At 41.1% G+C, this 23,316-nt stretch overlaps 1 protein-coding gene across 1 annotated transcript in view; it reads left to right on the plus strand.

Moving 5' to 3' along the window:
• The window catches only part of TAF3 (TATA-box binding protein associated factor 3), a 151,303-nt gene extending 132,365 nt beyond the window's left edge, over nt 1-18,938 (plus strand). The window contains exons 5-7 of the mRNA XM_082854130.1: nt 14,041-14,296; nt 17,266-17,372; nt 18,185-18,938. Of these exons, the coding sequence (XP_082710256.1) occupies nt 14,041-14,296; nt 17,266-17,372; nt 18,185-18,299 (478 nt within the window). The 3' untranslated portion in view covers nt 18,300-18,938. The remainder of the gene's footprint in view (nt 1-14,040; nt 14,297-17,265; nt 17,373-18,184) is intronic.
• The last annotated feature ends 4,378 nt before the right edge of the window (nt 18,939-23,316 follow it).

A 23,316-nucleotide genomic window follows, 5' to 3' on the forward strand; every position in this document is an offset into this window, starting at 1 on the left:
CAACCCCCAGGCCGCGGACCGGTACCAGTCCATGGCCTGTTAGGAGCTGGGCCACACAGCAGAAGGTGAGCGGCGGGCGAGTGAGTGAAGCCCCATCTGCCACCCCCCGTCGCTTGAACCAACCCCCTCAACCTGCCCCCCACCCCCCGTCTGTGGAAAAATTGTCTTCCACAAAACCAGTCCCTGGCGCCAAAAAGGTTGGGAACCGCTCATTTAAAATATTGCAGCCTTTTTCAAATGTGGCTGCCGTAGTCTGAACACATGGGTTGGGTTGAGGGACATGTCACCGCGGGGACTGACTAGCCGCGTTACCCCATTTGGATTTACTCTTCTGGGTTCCAGAGCTGCATCTGTCCTCACGACTTGTCCTCCAGGGTCCAGCAAGGAGCCCAGCATCCCTCCTGATCTTCAGGACCAGCTCCTTCTCCATCCCCGCCTTTCCTGACCCCGCCCTCTCCCCCCCACCCCAGAAGTTCTTTCCCTTCCTTATCTCTTCTCCTCTGTATCTTTCTCTCCTTCCTTCTGGTATCTTCCCTTCAGCCTTGGGTTCTACCATCCTAAACCTTCCCACCTTCACCAGCCTCCCCCTCTAGATGAGGGAAAGGCCATGTAACTTCCTCTTTTCATTCTCGCTTCTCAAAGCATATTCCTTGTATGTACTTTGCTCCAATTTTTTTTTCCAGCTTTATTCCTAAACTCCCTATGCTCTGGTTTCTGCCCTGGAGACTTTTCTGAAGCTTCCCATTAAGATGATTAAATGCATCCGAAGGCGGTGCTACAGGCCTGTGACTTCATCCTTCCTGCTTCTCAGATACCGTTGTTCCCACCGAGCCCTTTATGAAACTCTCTATTCCTTGGTACTCTCTATTCTTGGTACTACGTGCATCTGATTCTCTTTCTCCATCGTTGCTTCTATCTTTCTTTGATCACTTTTTCTTTCTCTTCTTGCCCTTGGCCTACTACTCCCTAAAGTTTCTTTTTCACTCTTTTCAAAATTAGGTGATGATGATTCCCAAATCTTTACTTCCAGCTCAGATTTCTCCCCAAAATGCAGACTAATCTGCCCAGTTACCTGTTATAAAGTCTGGAAAGACCAGAGGCACCTCAAACATGGCCTTTCCAAATTGAATACACCATTATTTCCCCAGCCTTGTACTCCTTATGCTTTTTATTTGTTGATGATGAGATCAGAGCCTCCATTTTCAAGCTGTCTTAGTTTCTAGAGTAACTTGAAATTAGACAAATACACTCTGGCTGGGAGAATTGGGAGATTTTATTTATGTCATATCACCAGATGGGACATCTGAAAATTAAGACATGAATGTCTCCCAGCTCCAAAAGTGTTGTTTTGAACAAAACTTAAGGAAAGAGAAAGACCCTTTCCTGTGAGGTCTCCTTTGAATGTCACCTGAACTCTTATACCTCCCAGTCACCATCTTCAAATTTGGGTCCTTCCTCCTTGTCTAGACTCAAGTAGTCATCAGCACCAGAGGAGGAAAGATGTTGATGCCTATTCACAGGCCTCTGGAACTGCCCCCCCCCCAACACCAGGCCTTTGGCTTGGAAACACAAAGCCCTTAGCTACTGGAGCTATTTTGCCTCCTAGAGAGAATAACAGATTTTTCAGTTTTCCACTTTTCAAATCAAGTGCCCAGCGCCGATCACCCTACACCCATCTGAGCTCTAAGCTCTACCCTCTAACTGTAAAAGCTCCAGCATCACAGAAACCCAAGGCAGGGGGATACCTCCCTCCCTTACTCCCAACCCCTCACCCACCCAACAGCCAACCAGTCCCCAGCCCCTCCCCGCCTTACCGACAATATTTGTCAATTCCTTACCTTCTTCTCCTCTCAGAACTGTTCTCCATACTTAGTCCCTCCAGAGCAATCTGTCCAGAACGCTTATGCTTTATACGTTGTGGCGCTTCCAAACTGCTTGCGGTTTCCCATGCAGAACAGGATGCCTTGCATCTTCATTCCTTTTCTCAGGTTGTCCCATCTGCCTCAAATGCCTCCACCCCCCTGCCTCTTCATGGGAGTCACTCGTATTCATCTTTTAAAACTGTCAGTTGTCATTAGGGAAAGTGATCACAGCCCACCTTCCCACCCCTACCCCAGGCTAGCCATCCTTCTGCCAAGTGCCCAGAATACACTGTTTTCATCCAAAATTGTTCAACTTCGTATGCTTTATCGATCTACCTTTATGTGACTGTCTTCCCCCGTTTCTTGGAAATTGAGGGTGTGCCCCATTCACCTTGAACCCAGCCACCCAAGGGTAGGAGACGTAGTAGATGGGTGATAAATATTTGTTGAGATGGATTCACGGACTGAAACAGTCTCTCATCTGTTGAACCATAGCACTGATTTTCACTCTGTTTGAACAAGCTTTCATAGATTTGAAGTGGCATCAAAATAAAGTTTAATTGAGTTACTTTTCCAGAATGGCTGTAACATTAGGAATTGGTTTTATCAAGTAAAAACCCCTTAAGTGGGCCCGTGAGCCATGGCCGCTGAGCCTGCGTGTCCAGAGCCTGTGCTCCGCAACGGGAGAGGCCACAACAGTGAGAGGCTCGCATACCGCAAAAAAAAAAAAAAAAAAAAACCCTTAAGTAAGAGGGCTGAAGGGGATAGAGGAAGCTTACTCTTAGCCCTGGAGTACAATGGGAAGGCTACGTTTGGTCTTGAAATCTTCTGTCAGAGATTGCTTCTCCTTCCTAAACTGTGACTCTTGGTATTCTGCCTAACTTTAGAGGTCCTTTGAATAATAAGAGGATGCTGAAAGTAAGTTGCTGAAAGGAATTGGAAGATCCTACAGATGGAGTGACTAAGTTTCCAAATGTGTTTTATTAAATAATGTAAAGTTGGTCATTCTGTAGTCTATGTAAAAGGGAAATGTGGATTTTTTTAAAGCCTTGCATTGTCTATCTAGTAACAGATGCACCTCTCATATACTCTGGATAGATGAAAAATGACACCCCTCAATATGAATCTACTTTTCTTTGAATCTGGGAGTAGCTTTTCTCCCAGAGCACACTCACTGATTGCCCATCTTTGGCTCTCTATGCCGTATGTACTTAGGATTTTAATCAATTACTTCTGCTTCTTTAGTCCACAAAGGTGAAAAAACATATATGTGTGTGTATACATCTCTGTATACAGCACATGCTATAAGTATATATATATTTTTTCCATGCTATTTACTGAGGAAGATAAAAATTCATGTAAAGCATGGTGATTTTTGGTGAAGACACAGCAGCTATTATCAAATTTTAATATACTTTGAAGTAGTAGTGTTGGGTTCTCCAAGCATGACTTCAGTAATAACTGAATATTATAACACTACGGTGAGATACAAATCTTAATCACAGTCCTGTTCATTTTTCAGGTTCACTGAATATCATCTTACTGCTTTTAATGTTTTCAAATAACTGGGATGTTATTTAATCCTAAAATGAATGAATGAATGAGTGAAGGTTTATCTTTTATGGTTAACTTGCAACTTTAGCATATGTTCATGTAAAAGCATCTCATCCTCCTCTGTAGACTCCAGGCTCAGAGAGGATTAAAAGTGAAGTTTTGGGGCTTCCCTGGTGGCGCAGTTGTTGAGAGTCCGCCTGCCGATGCAGGGGACACGGGTTCATGCCCCGGTCCGGGAAGATCCCACAAGCCGCGGAGCGGTTGAGCCCGTGAGCCATGGCCGCTGAGCCTGTGCGTCCGGAGCCTGTGCTCCGCAACGGGAGAGGCCACAACAGTGAGAGGCCTGCGTACCGCAAAAAAAAAAAAAAAAAGTGAAGTTTCATCAGTGTTGAATGTTCAGTTTCATTTGGTTTTGCTTTTTCCTACTAAATGTACCCTTTCTTTGCTGTAGAGAAGCAGAAGCTTTTCTAAAATCACAAAATCTTTTAGAAGTTCTGACTCCAGGGAATTTGGTTTTTGAAAAGAACCCTGACAGTGCTCTAGACAACACCCTCATGGTTTTACATTTTTTAAAAATTGTTTTGCATTTGAAAAACACTAATTTTGATTATATACATAGTAAAACTGTGTCGAAGGAGATACACTTGTGCAAATGGTAAATTTGAATCAGATGTTGGTTCTTCTCTCAGGAACGTAGATGTAAACAATCATAATAGAGGTAGAAAGTGTTCAAGTCTATAAGAGATACATCTCAGATGATACAGAAGTTCAAGGTGATTGCTTCCAGCAAGGAAGGATCAGAAAAGACTTGGGTGGAGCAGAGTCTGAGGAGGTCCAAAGTGCTGACCTCCTAAAGTCACCTGAAATAATTCTGTGTGTGTGGTTGTGTCACCAACAAGATATGCATTGAGGTTCCTTCCTTTCCATTTATTTTTGACTTGCAGGCAATTTTATAAATTTAATTTTCTGAATATGTAAGACATTTACTTGCTCCCAAAGTTGAAACTATGTAATATGTTCAGAGACATCTTGCTTTCCGCCCTTTCCCTCTACCTTTATCCTCCTCGACCTATAGCTTACCATCTTTATTTCTTTTCTTAAATTATCCTTTTGTATATCTGTTTGCAAAAATGAAGAAGTATGCATTATTTATTATTTATCTAAGTATTCATGCCCTTTTAGGGTATTTTACAGATTTTGAACATTTGACAATAGAAGTCTAATCATTTGGGTATCTTCTTTGGAAATGAAGATTCTACAATGGCTATATTTTCCTCTAATTACTTCATGCAATCTGTTTCATTTTTCAAATAGGTCATGCCTGAATTAAAAGACAAAATGTTTGCTACTTGGTATGTACTTGGGCTATGACAAGATAAGATGATGTAAATATTCAAGAGGCAAGCCATGAGCTTGAGGAATTAAATCCATTTACAGTTATGTGCTAATTATATGAATGCTGAAAGTCGAGCTGTGAGGATCAAGAAGAATAAGGATAATGATTGATTTGAAGAATCAACATAGCACTGATTCTCATAATTGTCTTTTGTTATTTGTTCCTTTTGATCACATGTGAAATATGGAAATGACTGTGTTACACTTTGGCATTTTAAGTACCGATGCTCTAAAATACAATTTCTCCTAAATTCTGAATATTTGTTTATGTACCTGAATGCGATAAATTAAATACTTGGTATATTAATTTTATATTCCCACATATAACAAATGACCCCAAAACTTAGCAGCTAAAGCAATAAACGTGCTACTTCCTAGTTTCCCGTGGGTCAGGAATTCGGGTGGTCCTGACTCCAGTCTCCGTCAGGCTGCTGCCCAGGGCTTCAGTCACTGGAAGGCCTCACCAGGGCTGGAGAATGCACTGCGGGCTCACACATGGCTGTTGGCAGGAGGCCTCAGTTACTGGTCACATGGGTCTCGTCCTAAGGCAGCTGCAGTGTCCTCATGACTTAGCTTCTGAGTTCCGCAGAGCAACTGATCCAAAAGAGAGCAAGGCAGAAGCTGCAGTGTCTCTTATGACCTAGCTCGGATGTCACACACAGTTGTTTTCATGATATCCTGTTAGCTGTCCAAGTCAGAGCCCACCCAGGCTGCGAGGACACTCCACCAGGGTGGGAGGAGGCTGCCTGACATGCTTGGGCTTAGTATTTCCGGGACTTTTACAAGAAAAGCAAGAGAGCAAAATTGTGACGTTTTAGATAACCACAGACACAGTGATCCGGTTTTATAGTAATATATAGTGAAATCTTAGTTTACAGTACAACATGGGAATCTGTTTCCTGTGTATCTCAAAAGGTGCATGGTATTTCTGAGACTGATCAAAGTTCTAAATCTGAAGAAGAAAATCAAGTTGTGGCTTGAATGTGTGTGTGTGTGTGTGTGTGTGTGTGTGTACGTATATATATATTTTTTTAATCAAAGTGGGTTTTCTCCCAGATATCAAAGAACTTCCCTGTTGAGAAGTTTATATAACATTCATGGAGGTGCTTACAGTAGTCTTTACCTATGGCATCGTTTTGTCACCATTTAAAAATGGCTGTTGGCTTTTGAGGCAAGTAAGTGAGCCACGTGAGGGAACTTTTGAACTTTGTGCAGCTCAGTAGCCAGTCTTACGACTTTGATAACTTTGATGGCCCGCTTCACAGTGTTTGCACACAATCGCTGACTAATGAGGATCATTAAACTCCCCATGTAGACGTATCCAAATGGTGTTTGCCTCTAACCTCCGAGCCTCTGTGTGGCTGGAGAGGTGAGGACGGGCCCTTTGTTGACTTGTCAAGCTGTTGAGTTTGCATTACAGGCCAGGCAGCGCATGACCCACTCTATTTATTTCAGTGTTTTGTGCTGGGGAAACAGGTAAAGAAATCCTGCCAAAAATCCTCCTTCTGCATGTTTTTATGAATAACACCAGTGTTTATAGCAGCTAGAGCCCTCTGATCAAATCCTCCAAAAGATGTAATGTTAGCAGCATGGAGCCATTGTGGGACCCAGCTGTGGGCGGTGTTGGTTACTCTGAAGACATTGCTAATTCAACAGAGAGCTCTGGAGGAGAGCTTACTATTGCAGTTAAAGAGGAGGGAGAGTGCCACTAACGGAAAGAGGTACAGAGAAAGTGCTGTTTAGAAGTAGGAAACAATAAAGATCGGTGGTGGAGGCCAATAGGAACCCAAAATTATTTTTACAATGATCATATTAGGTTGAGTAATGATAGCTTATCTCACAAGTGATGAGAAATTATATCACGTGATACTGTTTATGTATTTTTTCTGTAATGTTCAAAAGTAAAGAGATAATAAAAGAATTGTTCTCAAAACTGTGCCTCCAGTTACCACAAAAGCAACTGAGCAGCTAGAATCAAATAACTTTCAAACTCTGTGAATTTTCTGGTGAAATTCAAAAGAGTTGGGAAAGACAATTCACTTTAGAGCCCATATAATACCAATCTAACCTCTTGGAAGCAGAAAATTAGGACGTGTTTTGTCTCATCAGCACTGTTACCCACTTTTATTTTTTTTCCTTTTGCTACTCAGAAAATTTGAATGAGAAATATAAGTATATAAATCAATACATAGCAAATTTAAAGGGGAAATTTAATTGAACTGGAGGAATATTTGGCATTTTGGAAGGATTACCTTTATTATGAGTTATTTTCATTAAAAGACCATTTCTCTGAGTTGAAAAATAAGATTTGTACAAGTAGGTATTTCTGAGATTTCAGGTACTGCCCCATAAATTGATCAACAGTCTGTTTACGTCCATTGGCTGCACTGCTAATGCTAAACCATTTTCATGGGCACCATTCACAGACCTTGTAGGAAAGGGAAAAATCTAAGAAGAATAGAAAGAGAATGAAACGGGATTGAGAAAGAGTCAGGCAAGGCAAATAATATTCATTATGGGTTTGGTATAGCTTAAAACAACTTAAAAGCATTTCACATAAAATAATGAAACCTTCATGATGTGTTTGTACCTTGCATTGGTGTCGTGATCATTCTTGGTCTAAGAATGAGTAGACAGATGAGGAATTAGAATCCATGTTGGCAAATAGAAATCTCAGTGGTCTTGGGACTCATTAAGTAGTGTGGAAGGAAGGTAGGCAGGAAGGAAAGAATAGAGGAAACTGACCTATTTTTAAATATTTTAAACAGGCAAAAAATATTCAAAAGTAAAATAATTATTTTATAGGAGCATTCTTCCTGTAATATTAGGCATTAAACATATTAAAGTTGATGAACATGTATCAAGACACTGTGTCTAATACTGCAGATAATTCAAAGACAAGTAAGATAGTACATACCTTACTCCTAAGGAATATACCACCTAATGTGAGTGATAAAGACAGATATGCACACACTTAGGATACAGAGCAGCCATGGATATTGTATATTTTTGAGAAGGCCCATGACTGTTATTTCAAAGAAAATACCTGAGAGTGTTTGTTATAGATGATAAAATTCAAGCTTTTATGTGAAAGTTAGAATTTTGGAAAACATATCATTACAAATTGACAGCTCCTCAACAATTTAAGAAATTTTTGATGAGATGATGGTAACACCAACAAATATGATATTTTTAATATTATATAATGTATAAATATTTGAAAGATCTGCATAATTCAGTGAACCAATATTCCAGATCACCAGTGCATGATGTTATAAAATCATGCATTGGTAAAATATCTATTCAAAGTGCCAGACAGATCAATGGACTTTAATATAACAGAATATGAAAAGCTTATTGATATGGTTTTAGATTGCACATTGCAACTAACTTGTAGGAAACTGCCACTTGCTTTTCATTAAAAAACATGCTACCTGTTAACGTGTAACGGGTTTATTATTGTTATCTTTAAATGAACTCTCTAATTATTTTTAAATTTCTCAGTTTCAATTTTTAATATGGTAAGTATTGGCAGATATACTGCACATAAACAAAAGTTCTTTATGTTTCTCACTAATTTTTAGGTTGTAAAGGGATCCTAGGACCAAAAAATTTGGGAATTGCTACTTTAGAATTTCTTTTAGTAAGGGTCCACTGGTGGCAAATTCTCAGATTTTGCTTGCCAGAAAATGTCTTTATTTCATCCTATTCCTTTTTTTTTTTTTTTTTTTTTTGCGGTACGAGGGCCTTTCACTGTTGTGGCCTCTCCCATTGTGGAGCACAGACTCTGGACGCGCAGGCTCAGCAGCCATGGCTCATGGGCCCAGCTGCTCCGCGGCATGTGGGATCTTCCCGGACTGGGGCACGAACCTGTATCCCCTGCATTGGCAGGCGGACTCTCAACCACTGCGCCACCAGGGAAGCCCCTCATCCTATTCTTGAAAGATGTTTTTGAAGACAAAATTTATTTGCCTTTAGCATATTGAAGATGTTATTCCACTGTCTTCTAGATTTTAGCATTGCTGTTGAGAAATCAGCTGTCACCTGTTTCCTCTTTGAAAGTAATTGTCCTTTTTTCCTTTGGGCTCTTTTCAGACTTTTCTCTTTGCCTGTGATATTTTATCTTTTCACTCTGATGTGTGTATGTATAGATTTCTTTTTATTTATCTTGCCTGGGATTTGTTGGGCTTCTTAAGTCTGTGGATTAGTATCTTTCATCAGTTCTGTAAAAGTCAGATATTCTATGTTAACATTTTACCTCTGTTTCATTCTCTTTCTAGAATTTAGATTAAACAGTACTAATTAGACCTTTTTATTGTATTTTCTTTGCCACTCCAGGCTACATTCTACATAATTTCTTCTGTTCTATTCAGTTTATAGTTCTCCCATCCACTGAGTTTTAAATTTCAGTTACTGTACTTTCCATTTCTATAAGGTCTGTTTGGATCTTTTCAAATCTGCTAGATAACTCTGTGTAACCTCCTATTACTTGCAGATAATTTCCAGTTTTGCCTTTTATTTTTTTAAACACTGTAAGCAGAGTTGTTTTGTAGTTGATAATTGTAGTATCTGCGGTCTTTATGGGTCTCTTTATACTGTCTGTTATTTCTTCTGGTTTTCCCTCTTGCAGCCTTGCTTCCTTATATGTTTATCTTTGATTCTGTGCTGCTTTTTTCCTTAAATAATTGTCTGTATTAATAATATGAAGCCTAGATTTTAAGTTACTTCCTTTCAAGATGATTAGTGCTGGGTACCTAGGTGCATTACAAGTCCAAATTACTTTAAATATGTTGTCCTGGACCACCAGAGTTGAGAATTCATGAGATCTGATTCATTCTTACCTAATTGGTATAGCCTGTTGGGAGTCCTTAATGTGGGGAGGGAGTTCTATAAGACTTTCCACTTTGACAGGCCCTGGGCTTTGAAACCTGTCCCCTGTATCAAAACCAAAGATCAGATTCACCTTATACAAATGCCCTCAGAGTGAAACATCTGTGTTCTACTTAACTCTCTGGGTTCCTGCTTTTCCTTTAGTTTTGGTTCCAGCACCCTTATTTTATTTTATTTTATTGTTAATATCTTTATTGGAGTATAATTGCTTTACAATGTTATGTTAGTTTCTGTTGTACAACAAAGTGAATCAGCTATAAGTATACATATATCCCCATATCTACTCCCTCTTGAGCTTCCCTCCCACCCTCCCTATCCCATCCCTCTAGGTGGTCACAAAACATCGAGCTGATCTCCCTGTGCTATGCAGCAGCTTCCCACTAGCCATCCATTTTACATTTGGTAGTGTATATATGTCAGTGCTACTCTCTCACTTCGTCCCAGCTTCCCCTTCCCTGCCTATGTCCTCAAGTCCATTCTATACATCTGCATCTTTATTCCTTCCCTGCCACTAGGTTCATCAGTACCATTTTTTCAGATTCCATATATGTGCATTAGCATACGCCAGCACCCATATTTTAAACCATTATGGGAAACTGACTCCCAGAACAGTGTTTTTAAATTTTAGTCTAACCATAAGAATAAGGAAAAAAAAAAAAAAAAAAAAAGAATAAGGAGTTGCTTGCCCTATGGATATAAATGCCATAGTAATAACTTGGACCTCTCATCTTACATGTAAGGCAAGCCTCACTCAGTAAGCACAGAGGGACAGCAGAGTGTAGTTGTTAAGATCACGGGTTCTGAAATCAGGCTGCCTGGGTTTAAATCCTGGCTCTGTCTGTGAACTTGCGCAAGGTACTTAATCTCTGTGCCTTGGTTTCTTCCTCTACAAAAGGAGGATAATATCAGCACTTGTTATTTCATTTGGTTGTTATGAGGGTCAAGTGATATAGGCAAGTAAACATTCAGCAGGTGCCGGCATGCACTTGGCTTTCCAGCACTCACAACAGCTGGGAACTTGGTTACTACTGGATCAATATTCACTATGAATTACATTAAGCATCTATTGAGTGTCTCCTGGACAAACAGCCCATGTTAAATTCTCTTGGTCTTTGGCTACATTCGAGTTAGGAAGGTGATCACACTCGCGTGAAACAAGTGGAGAGCAAGTAACAGCACTATTTATTTGCTTGTATAATGATGGAATTTTTGAAATACTGTTTTATAGTCTTCTGATCAGAATAGCAAAGAATTGGTGCTTTGTAGGCGAGGTGTTTTTCTAAACAAGGACTTTGAGAAAGAGGCCCTGTGTGGATTGGTCATGACAGTGCTGAGCATGACATGAGCAGTGGCCATGACACTTCACATTTGTACATAGTTCTTGACGTGTTCCTCCCTATTCAGGTTCTCACCATAGCCCTCACAGGCAGCTATCTTTATTTATACTTTGTTGATCAGAAAAGCAAGGTCTAGGAAGGTCAGTGTGGGATCGTAGGAAGAGGTAGGTGAGTGCAGCCTATTTTAGAGAACAGCTCCAGATTCCTAATAAAGGTGAAACTTTATGCCTAGGAATATAGCCCAGGGAGATTCATCACCATATTTACAAGTTAACATGTAACATTTACAAGGTGGTACATACAGTCAGTAGGGCAATGGGCAAAAACCCTTTGACTTATTCATACTATGGAATACTATATAGTAATTAAAATAAGTAATATATACCGATAAGTCAAGAGCATAAAACTAAGTGGGCAACTAGTAAACAAATAAGTTCTAGGGATCTGATACACAGCATGGAGATTATAGTCAACAATAGTGTATTAACAAATGTCAAGGTTGCAGGAGACTAGATCCAAACAATTCCCTTCAAAAAAAGAAATGATAATTACGTGGTGTGATAAAGGTATTAGCTGAGGCCACTGCAGTAATCATTTTGCAGTTTACAAATGTGTCAAGCCAACACATTGTGCAAACTTACACAATGTTGATTATATCTCAGTTACAAAAAAAACTAGGTGAGGAAAGCTAGTTGCAAACGATAAATACAGTGTGAATTGTTTGTATACTTGAAACACATAAAACAGCGGTACAATATGCGTTGTTTAAGGGTATCTGCAAAGGCAGAAAAAGTTCAAAGAACAAAAATTTAGAAACACAGCTCCCGGCTGGAGGACAGTGGTTCCTTCTGGAGGAGGGAGAGAGGGAGACCAGAAGCAAATATGTTTTCTCTAAACTTGAGATGATATCCTTTTTTCCCCTCAAATAAAGGCACTTTGTAAAAAGAAAAGAAGAGTTTTAGAATCAAATAGACCTCGGTTCTAAGCCTGCCACCCATTTACCCAAATTCCTTTCTCTCTGTAATCCTGTTTCCTCATCTATAAAACGGGGTCACTATAACTTCTTTGAAGTTGTTGTGAGGACTAGATGAGGTGATGTATGGAAAGCACCTAGTATAACATCAGCTGCTTAGAGGCGCACAGTAACTAGTACTTTTATTTTTTTATTTTTTTAACATCTTTATTGGAGTATAATTGCTTTAAAATGGTATGTTAGTTTCTGCTTTATAACAAAGTGAATCAGCTATACATATATCCCCATGTCTCTTCCCTCTTGCATCTCCCTGCCTCCCACCCTCTCTATCCCACCCCTCCAGGCGGTCACAAAGCACCGAGCTGATCTCCCTGTGCTATGCGGCTGCTTCCCACTAGCTATCTATTTTACATTTGGTAGTGTATATATGTCAATGCCACTCTCTCAGTTTGTTGCAGCTTACCCTTCCCCCTCCCCATATCCTCAAGTCCATTCTCTAGTAGGTCTGTGTCTTTATTCCTGTCTTGCCCCTAGTTTCTTCATGACCTTTTTTTTTAGATTCCATATATATGTGTCAGCATACGGTATTTGTTTTTCTCTTTCTAACTCTGTATGACAGACTCTAGGTCCATCCACCTCACTACAAATAACTCAATTTCGTTTCTTTTTATGGCTGAATAATATTCCGTTGTATATATATGCCACATCTTCTTTATCCATTCATCTGTCAGTGGGCACTTAGGTTGCTTCCATGTCCTGGCTATTGTAAATAGAGCTGCAGTGAACATTGTGGTACATGACTCTTTTTGAATTATGCTTTTCTCAGGGTATATGCCCAGTAGTGGGATTGCTGGGTTGTATGGTAGTTCTATTTTTAGTTTTTTAAGGAACCTCCCTACTGTTCTCCATAGTGGCTGTATCAATTTAAATTCCCACCAACAGTGCAAGAGGGTTCCCTTTTCTCCACACCCTTTCCAGCATTTATTGTTTGTAGATTTTTTGATGATGGCTATTCTGACTGGTGTGAGGTGATACCTTATTGTAGTTTTGATTTGCATTTCTCTAATGATTAGTGATGTTGAGCATTCTTCCATGTGTTTGTTGGCCATCTGTATGTTTTCTTTGGAGAAATGTCTATTTAGGTCTTCTGCCCATTTTTGGATTGAGTTCTTTGTTTTTTTGATATTGAGCTGCATGAGCTGCTTATAAATTTTGGAGATTAATCCTTTGTCAGTTGCTTCATTTGCAAATATTTTCTCCCATTCTGAGGGTTGTCTTTTCGTCTTGTTTATGGGTTCCTTTGCTGTGCAAAAGCTTTTAAGTTTCATTAGGTCCCATTTGTTTATTTTTGTTTTTATCTCCATTTCTCTAGGAAGTGGGTCAAAAAGGATCTTGCTGTGATTTATGTCATAGAGTGTTCTGCCTATGTTTTCCTCTGAGTTTGATAGTGTCTGGCCTTACATTTAGGTCTTTAATCCATTTTGAGTTTATTTTTGTGTGTGGTATTAGGGAGTGTTCTAATTTCATTCTTTTACATGTAGCTGTCCAGTTTTCCCAGCACCACTTATTGAAGAGGCTGTCTTCTCTCCATTGTATATTCTTGCTTCCTTTAACTTTTACTTTTAAACGACTTACCCCAGGTCACATGCCGGCCTGTGGAAGACGTAGGGTTTGAACTCAGATATCCTGGTTCTGAGCCTAGTTCTTCTTCCCCGGCATGGGTTCTGTGGGTAAGACAGTGTTAATGAAGAGACAGAGCAGCATGCAGCTCTAATCACGACTTGGCGACCTCACCAGGGAAGGAGCTGGAGCCTCATCCCCCGCTGCCTGACATCTCGGCCAGCCGTGACCAAGCAAGTGGAGAAGCAGGTTGCGCAAGGGCCTTAACCCTGAGCTCCATCGCTCTCTGGACTCTCCAAAAAGTCTTTTGCTGCTAGAAGAACCAAGTGATTATGCGATCATGTTTTTAGCTACCTGGCTTGACTCAACTATGTGTTTTGACTTTTCCTTTTCTCTCTTTTGTTGACAGTGTCATCAGCAAAGTGGTCCCAGCCCCCGAGGCTAAGCCGGCGCCTTCTCTGAACAGACCCAAGACGCCACCGCCCATGCCGGCCCCCGCCCCTGTCCCCGTGCACGTCACCCCCGCCCCCGTGCCTTTGCCCCTTCTGGCCCCGGCCAGCACGCCCCTCACCGGGATGCCCGCTCCGGCCCCCGCAGCCTCGGGATCTGCCAGTTCCAAAGCCCCCGTCCGGAGTGTGGTCACGGAGACGGTCAGCACTTACGTGGTGCGCTACTTTCTATTTTTTGGAGTATTTAAGAAACAGCCACTTGAGAGCTCACTCCTTCCTCATGAAAATGTTTTCAATTAAAAATGCAGCGTCAGATGAATCATTATTGAACCTCGGAGGCAATTCTTTATGACTGGAAAGGCATTTTCATTGCACTTTCAAGCTTTCAGCTGAAAAGTATTGTTAGGATGTTTGCATATTTAGTCTCCATAAATAATGTCAGAGCATTGTTTTTCTTTATTCGGCATTGTTTTGGAAGATGACTGTATACCTATACACAGCACAATCAGTGTATAAATATAGAGGTGAATAGTGATAGTTAAACCCCTCATTGACTTTCTTGATCAAGCAGTGATTCACTTAAGAGTATAATTTGTGTGATATACACACGTCTGATGGGCCAGCTGCTCCTTCTGGGCAGCAGCACTAATTATAGTAACTCATTGGCTAAGGTCCAGAACATACCAGGGCCTGCAGAGTGAATGGAAATGAACTTTTAGACACAGAGCTTCCTGAGTCCAAGCGTGTCTTCAGGTGGAAAAACTCACCTTGATGAATGAGTTCGCACGGTTGTCATGGAACCGTTTTTACGTGTTCTCCCCATACTTACTAGTATCAGATCTTACTCAAGCCCTGAATTCAATCAAGTAATAAAGCGCTTACATAAATATGTTCTTTGAGCTCTGTAGAGTGACACATGAACAGGCGACAAAAAGATATCAGGCACATAGAGGTCCTAGCTGAGCTGACACAGCCGAGATCACCAAGTATGTGGACTGAGATCTGTCAACCTAGTGGCGGTTCGGGTCCTTCTGAATAGATGGGACTGGAGGGTGGCGGGGTCAGACTCCTGCTGCTGTTGTTATAAATCGTGCAAGTATTACATCTCTAAAGGCATTTGGGAAGGAAATTTCAATGAATCATTAAGTATTTGAGGCACTATAATGATACGAAGGATAAGAAGAAAATCTCAAAAATCTTCAGAGAGGATATAAAGACATGAAATATTAACAGGAAGAAAAATATTGGCCATTCAAGACAAAAATAGAAGACATGATACAAAAATCTGTGATCGTCAAATCAGTCCATTCAAGGACCAGTTGCTACAGGTGTTTAATTGAGGCCGCATCACCCCAAGATGGGTTAATCGGGGAGGATTTTACACTTAATCTCCTCGGCCTCCATTTCTTCAGGTGTAATTAGGGGGTTGATAGACTAGGTGGTCACTGATTTCTGATTCTCCAGTGGATTTTTGAGTTAACTCCCTGGAGATGGATCAGATTTGCATAGACAACATGGATGAAAAGCCTTCTGTCTCCTCAGAGACACTTTGTAGACAGAAGACAAAATGTGTGAACTGAAGGAAAGACACAGGCTATACAGCAAAAGGGCCGATTTTGTCACTGCCCAATCTGTGACATTGGAACTGTCACTGACATTCCCTTAGCTCCAGTCTCCCCATTGCTAACCTAGCCAAGCGTTGTTTTAGGATGATGAAACCAAGTAAGACATTTGAAAGAACTTAGTAAACCGTGAAGGGCTGGGCGTTAGTTATTATGGGTGCTGTGGTAGATTTCTCATGTCACAGGGTCACGGCCTCCTAATTTCAAGAAAGGTCAGCCAGCAGCAGGACTGGCCATGCATGTCAGCTTCAGGGCCCAGGGCGCTGGGCCAGCCTTCGCCCCAGACAGCTGGCACGTGCTAACTGGTGGTCTCTCCCCTTGAAACTAGAGAGGACCGAGTCAGGGATGTAGCTGCCCACAGATGTGTTTAGGAAGCCTTCACATCAGCATCCTCTGCCTCTGTAGAGACTGTTTTGAGAATGGTCAGCCTTAAACTAGTGCATCAGTGGAATGAAGTATCTCTGCCCCCCGTACACCCATCACACACACAGAGCCATCTCTCCTGCACATCTAGTCAATGTTGTATTTTAAAGTACCAGACGAGACTATAGCTTGCAAAATAAACTGAATGAAATTATATGCTGTGTGACTGGAAGAACTTTAGAAAATTATCATTCCTGGTTTTGAATGCCCGTCATAGAATTGTTTCTTCCAAATCGGTCTTGTTCATGTGGAACTTGAGGAAGTTGTTCAGTTAGGGATGCTTCTTATTTGGAACTGCTAAGTTAAGTAAAGCAAAGTTCAGAGCACAGCATTATTTGTTGCAAAATAACATGAAAATGTGTGGCTCTTTGGCCTCCCGCGCGTCCCTTATTTCATTTGCCCTTTAGTTGATTGTACTTTACTGAAAATGTCATAAAGGGAATGGAAAGTTACTTAGTAACAACTCTTTTATATCCTTGATCTTATCAGCTAGTTCAGGAGAAGGGTTTGGCTAATAAGTAATAAGGCGATACATGCACATTGGCCGTATTTATTAATTCCAGGCCTGTGAATGCGATGGAGGAAACAACATTGAGTTGAGCTCAATAGCTTTCAAAAATATTCGTCATTACTTCCATGAAAACCCTAGTCATTCAGTATGTGTGTGTTTACAGTATTTCTTTAGATAAAAGTGGCTGTAGGTCATATTGCTTACAGAAATGATTATAAAATGCTTTGTTTTTATGACTTACAAAAGAGAGTTTAAAATACTCATTAGAAATGTCTTGGGAGTTCCCTGGTGGCCTAGTGGTTAGGATTCTGGGCCTTCACTGCCGGGCCCTGGGTTCAATCCCTGGTCGGGAACTGGGATCCTGCAAGCCGAGGGCCAAAAAAAAGAAAAAGCAGTGTCTTATCACTGAACACTTAGTAGCCATTTGCTTTTTCAGGTGATCCCAGGATAGTGATGGCCATGATCACAGCTTTACTAAATTGTTAACTACTGGGTTTTTTGTTTTTGTTTTTAGTTTAATCTGTCTGTGTAGTAGCTTCACAGTGTGAAGTAATTGTCCTTATTGTGCCCTTTTTTGGATACTTCCTCCTCAAAGCATCTCTGTTTTGCTCCCTCCCCTGCAACCCCAGATCCGAGACGAATGGGGGAACCAGATCTGGATCTGTCCTGGCTGCAACAAGCCCGATGACGGGAGCCCCATGATTGGCTGTGATGATTGTGACGACTGGTACCACTGGTGAGTCCCCATCGTGGCCCTGGGGGGAGGGGCTCTGCACACGGGGTGTGGGGGTGCCTCTGGCCCGTCCTGGCTTCTCTTCCAGGGCAGTTCCTCTCCGGAGAGCAGTGTACGGAGCAGAATCACTGCCGAGAGAAAGGCGTTCATGTGAATTGCAAACATCACGAGTCTTTGGACTATCATTATTCAGCCTCAATTCCAAATGTGTTGCTTACCTTATGTATCCCCCTGCTTTAACAAAGGAAAAGGAGCTAGAGGGGGTTCCCTTGCCTTCTTGCCAGTCATTTTCTGTAGCAGCTGCAGCGCTTGATGGCAATGCTAAGGGAACCCCCGTAAACGTGTCACACAGTGCAGAAGTGAGGGGACAGCTTGTGTGGTTTCTGCGCCTCTTCAGCGCCCCCCCAAAACCGAAGAAACACCATCGAAATGCATGCAAACAGCCTTCCCGTTTTATCTTGAAAATATCAGATATAAAAAGATAGGAGTCCACTTAGTCACGTGCTATATGATATCTCTGAGATAAAAACAAAGCCGTGGCTCAGAAGCATTAGACTATTTCTGGCTGAAAGGATGAATGAGCTAATTAATTTCTCCAGCGGGGCCTGGAGAGGGGCTTTGTGTAAGGTGATCACCCACACGCCCAGCAGTAGCGCAGCATCCGTCAGAGCTATGTGACTTGGATTTCTGGTAAATACACCACAGACTTAGGACATTATTTAATGACTTGAAATTCTTTAAAGACACAGGAAAAGAAGGTGTGGATAAATAAAGCTTGTTTGTCTGAAGCCTTTTCTTCCTTGGTAACCATGCAGGCCCTGCGTCGGAATAATGGCCGCACCCCCAGAAGAGATGCAGTGGTTCTGTCCCAAGTGTGCCAACAAAAAGAAGGATAAAAAGCACAAAAAGAGGAAGCACCGGGCGCACTGACACCCCGGGGACCCCTGTCCTGACGCCTCGGGGGAGGTGCTGTGACCCCGCCTCCGTGTCACCTCCCACCATGTACCTGCAGGTTATGAACCTCGCAAGACTGAGGACAGAAACACACCACCCACAGGGATTTTCCTTCTGGAACACCCCGGCCCGGGGCCACATGGTTGTGACCGAAGGAAAGCTCACGTGGAGGCGGGCACCGGGGCCACCTTGCCTCCGTTTTCTATTACCAGTGACAAGTATTACTAATAAAAAGACCATAATCTTCCCTTTCGATTTTCTTGATTCTCTCCAGGGCCTTTTCCTTAAGGTGTTAGATGAGAAGTGGCTTGTGGCCTGCCTTGACCGTGACCGAGGGTGACGTTGGTAGTCTGTCTGCACCTCCAGCCTCCTTCCCTCTCTAGTGAGATAATCATAATCACATAAAAGAAAACTCCAGGTGGAGTGTCGGTAAATATTTTTGTGATGAAAAATATATGAAGCTTCCCCTCCCTCCCTGTTTTTAGTACTAACATGTAAAATGTTCAGGCTTTTTGTGAAATACCTTATATTTTTTAAGAAAAAGGTTTCTATCATGTCCTGTTGGCTTTTGTGCAAATTATTTTTGTTGACTCTCACCTATTTTCTTTTTCTGTTGCCTCCCGACTCTGCCCATTTCTCTAAACTGCTGGTGTTCTTCTCACAGCTTATCCATTTCATCAACTTGTATAAAAACTCTTCGGACCAGGAGATCTCCCCTAATGTAAATAATAAATATTTATGAAGTAGTTATTTTAAAAAAATTTTTATCGTGTTTAATTCTGGCTTTCTCTGAAATCTGCTGTGATTTCAGCCATGTCTGTAATTACTGCTGTACATAAGCAAAGAAGGCTAGAAAAAAAGAGCCATGCGTAGTTCAAAGTTACCTACCTTGAGCTGAACCCATGCAGTACCCAAAACACTGGGGGAAAGGACCCGAGCAGTTGGAAGGAAAACAAGGCAATTTAAATCTGTGGTTTATGATTTGCAATTGTTTTGTTATCTCTTGTTTCTGTAAATTTCTTTGACTTCCTTTTGTTTCAAAGGACATGTAGATTCCCTGAAAGTTAAAAAAAAAAAAAAGAAATATATATATATATATATATATATATATATATACTGTAGCATTTTGTGTTTATATTGTTTTATTTCTGCAAATCTGTTCATTGATATTGTGGTTTAAGGCTGAAATGAAGTATATTATGAAATTTTTTTTAAAGAAAACTCATCAAATTTCAGGGTATCACAAAACTTTATTATATTACTATACTGCCCACTATTTATTATATGTTATAGATGTCTGAGAGATAAACCAAATATTTTATTTTTAATGTAAAACATCAAATTTAATTTTATTAGCATATTTTAGCAACTTTGGAATAAATATGGACTTTTACTTGATTTTGAAGTAATCCCAACTTGGGCCAGTGTAATGGATATCTTGAATACTAGAATATGGGCTTTGAACCTAATACAAATATATTAATAGAAATTGTGATTTTTTTAAATGCCAAGTAAATTGATATTAGTGTATGAATCATATTTTAAAACATATTATGTGGTTAGAGAAATGAGGCTTTCTGCCATGAATGTTAAATTGCAAATCAGTGGAAATGGAGTCACCCTTTCAAGACTGCAGTATTTCATTGCCCTCCTTGTTCTAGAAGTCAAAGTTTTTCTATCCCTACAAAGAAACAAAGCGTCTATGTTGAGACACGTGTTTTTTGTTCTATTAATTTGAGATCATCCTAAATACTTTATACAATATTTTCACATGCACAAATCTACCCATTAGTGCTTTTTGGAGAGGGATGGGGGTGGGGAAGTGCAAAATAAAGATTATTGGCTATTTCATAGTTTGCTTTTCCATTTTCTTTATTTAGGATTTAGTTCCTCGAGGCATGGTCAGTGTATCTGACGTTGCCATGTCTAAGTGACCTGGTCATGCCACTGAAATAAGAATGGAGGTGCCGATATATAACCTTCCCCCAATCCTACTGTCTGAGAGACTTCAGCCCAAATGACATTGAAGGAATTTCAATCAGTTTGTTGTCCCTTGCTATTTCATGGTTGCTTTCCTAAATCCAGTTCATGATTTTATAAATGGCCTTTGCAATAATAAAACCAAAGAATCATTTTCAGGGGGCTGGAGAGCTCAAGGGATTAGTAATGGAATACAGAGCCTTTCACCTCTAGGTCAGTGAGTTGAATCCAGTTCAGGTCACCAGAGACCCAAGGTTGTTACCGTCTTCTGACTGTTCAGTGGCCTGTATGAAATGGGCTGGTGGTCTCAGTCTCTACTGGATGCCTGTCCGTACACCAACCAAAGGAAGTCTGAGAAACCGCAAAAGGAAATGTGGATTAGAAAATGAAACCCTGGTGTTCCAAAGCAAAGTTAGAAAGTTGGGCAAAATCATCCTCCATAAAGTCACACTGAAGAAAAAGAGAGTAATCACAAATGCCACAGACATCACAAAGAGACTGGAGATTAATTCACTTGGCCTAATGAAGTTGAACTAAACAGGGAAAGGAAAAACCTGTATTGGACCAGAGGGGAGAGGGTTATGTCGGGAAAGATGACAGTTTAATTGGGAGAAAACCTTGAGGGGACCCACGCAAGAAGAAGAAAGTGCGTTTTGACTTTTGAGGGAGAAGGAAATCATAGAGCAGCAGACATTTGAGGAACTACCGGAACTGAGAAAATTCGATGCGGAGGCACCAGGAGAGTATTTCCCTAGGGAGCATGAGAAGTCTCCCAGGGGTCGGGAAGCTGGTGGACCATTGTCACTTATGCCAGCACTACCATCTGACCTCAGCACTGATGATGCTTCGTGAAGAGAAGTAGTCTGGAAAAAAATTGGCCGGGCTAGTGATTTAATTGGAGGGGTTGGTATTTAAGAGGGAGAGAGAGCCCTCCCTCCCAGGAACCCCATTCCTCGGGTGAGCTGATCTGCCCGCGGAGCCCTGAGGACCTGGCCAAGCGCGATTTCTGTGACTGGTGCACTGTTTGTCTTCTAAAGGTGTCTGCACTGAAGCACAGTGAGGGGCTCTATCCTCCAGCTGATTTGTGGCTCCAAATGTCCTGCAGAAAATCAGAGGGCATCAGAGCATTCTGGCTCTGTCGGGCTTTTTGCAAAGATAAAATATAGTGCCTTACCCTACTGTATCACCTAAACCTCCTTTGTTCTCCTTTGAATAGGACGATTCAACAAAGACCTGGTAACCAAACTAAAGTATAAAATGAACACAGATATGGAAACCTGGCCAGTGAGAATGCTAATGAATTAAGTTCACTAAAGGCACACGGGCTAAGTTTTCAATACAAATAGTTTTATGGCCAATCTCTTCAGATCATAGCAGTTTTCTTTAGAAGTTCAAGTCTAGAAGTAGATAGTCGCCCCCCAACTGAAGAATGAAACAGATAATGTTCTGAATAACGTTCTCTCCACAATAGTATCAGTCATTCTCTTAGGAAACCGTTTCTTTGAGAATCTTGCATTCGTTGTGGCCTAAAAAGTCTAAAGTAACTATTAATCCCCGCGTGCCGGCCAGTGGTGACACTGGAAATGAGATATTTAGGTGGACAGCTGAACGTTTTCTTCTTCCTATCAGGGAAACATAACATTTAGTTTATGTGCGAAGTATTAAAACAACTGCTGGTTACCTTTTTCATCCTGGACAACTCAGCTTTTAGTTTAGTTTATAGAAGGACAGTTTTAAACACTTTGATTCGTTCATTCAACGTTGGCTGGACACACTTCATGAAAATGGCAAAAGTGCATTAGCTCCAAGTTGAGTTTTCCTGCAGTCTGGCCTCCACCGTTTTGTACTTACTTGTTCCCACCATATTCTGGTATTAATGTGCATTTCATCGAATCCTAAGCCCCTTCCTTACTAGGTTTTTCTCCATTTTTCTCCACATCATCTTTCCACCTTAGACTGCAGTGGTTTTAAATGTGGATATAGCTTTATATAGTTGAAGGGTTTATATTTACAACAAAATATTGAAAAGCTTAGCGAACGGTTACATTAACTATCCTGGGAAGTAGCAGAGTTGACAATATATGAAAAAATGCATTTATACGTAAACAGATGGATGCCACAAGATGTAAATGTGCTGGGCTTTCAGAACAGAAGTATATTGGGACTTCCCTGGTGGTCCAATGGTTAAGACTCCGTGCTTCCACTGCAGGGGGCACAGGTTCGATCTCTGGTCAGGGAGCTAAGATCCCACATCCTGCATGCCACGCGGCATGGCCAAAAATAAAAATAAAAAAGAACAGAAGCATATTTTAGGTACTCTGCCCTAAGCAATCATCTCCTACTGTATCCTTGGAACCTCGACAGGATTTTGTTAACCTTCTGAAGTTTTGTGGGAGTTTTTTTTTCTTTGTGGTTTTTTTTGGCTTGGTCTTGTATTTGATTAGCGAAACGCTTAGGATGGGATCATCTTAAGCAAAACAACACAAAACTGAAGATTGTCATTGTTACTGTTCTTCATGAGTTAACTATTGCCCAGTTCAGTGGTTTGAAGCAAATGTCTGTGCTGCTTCTAGGATCTCATTTAAACCTCTAATAAAAGTAGTCATCAGAGGGAGTTCAAATCATCCAAAAATATCATCAGGTTATATTCTGATTATTTCTTTTCTTATACCATTTGGAATGTTGACTAAGCTTTTTTGGCTAGCTTTTAGAAAGTGAATTCTCTAGAAGAAGGTTTCTAAATGACCAATTCCTCTTCCCTCCTTCATTCTATTACTTTTTAACGTGGCTAATTTACAACATTCACAGAAACAAAGAAGAGGCCCAGAATGTTCTGCACTTAACCACATCCACACGCTTCCCAAAAAACCGTTAGGCATCTTCCCAGGCTACGGGGATGCAAAGATGACCTGAGACACGTCCCCAGTGTCACAGAGAGATGACAGAGAATGACATGAGAGACGTGGTCCACATCTCAAAATGGATCGAAGCCAGAGTGCATGGAAAGATGATC

This window comes from Leucopleurus acutus (genome assembly GCF_964270905.1).
Source record: "Leucopleurus acutus genome assembly, chromosome: 1".
Taxonomy (NCBI): Eukaryota; Metazoa; Chordata; class Mammalia; order Artiodactyla; family Delphinidae; genus Leucopleurus; species Leucopleurus acutus.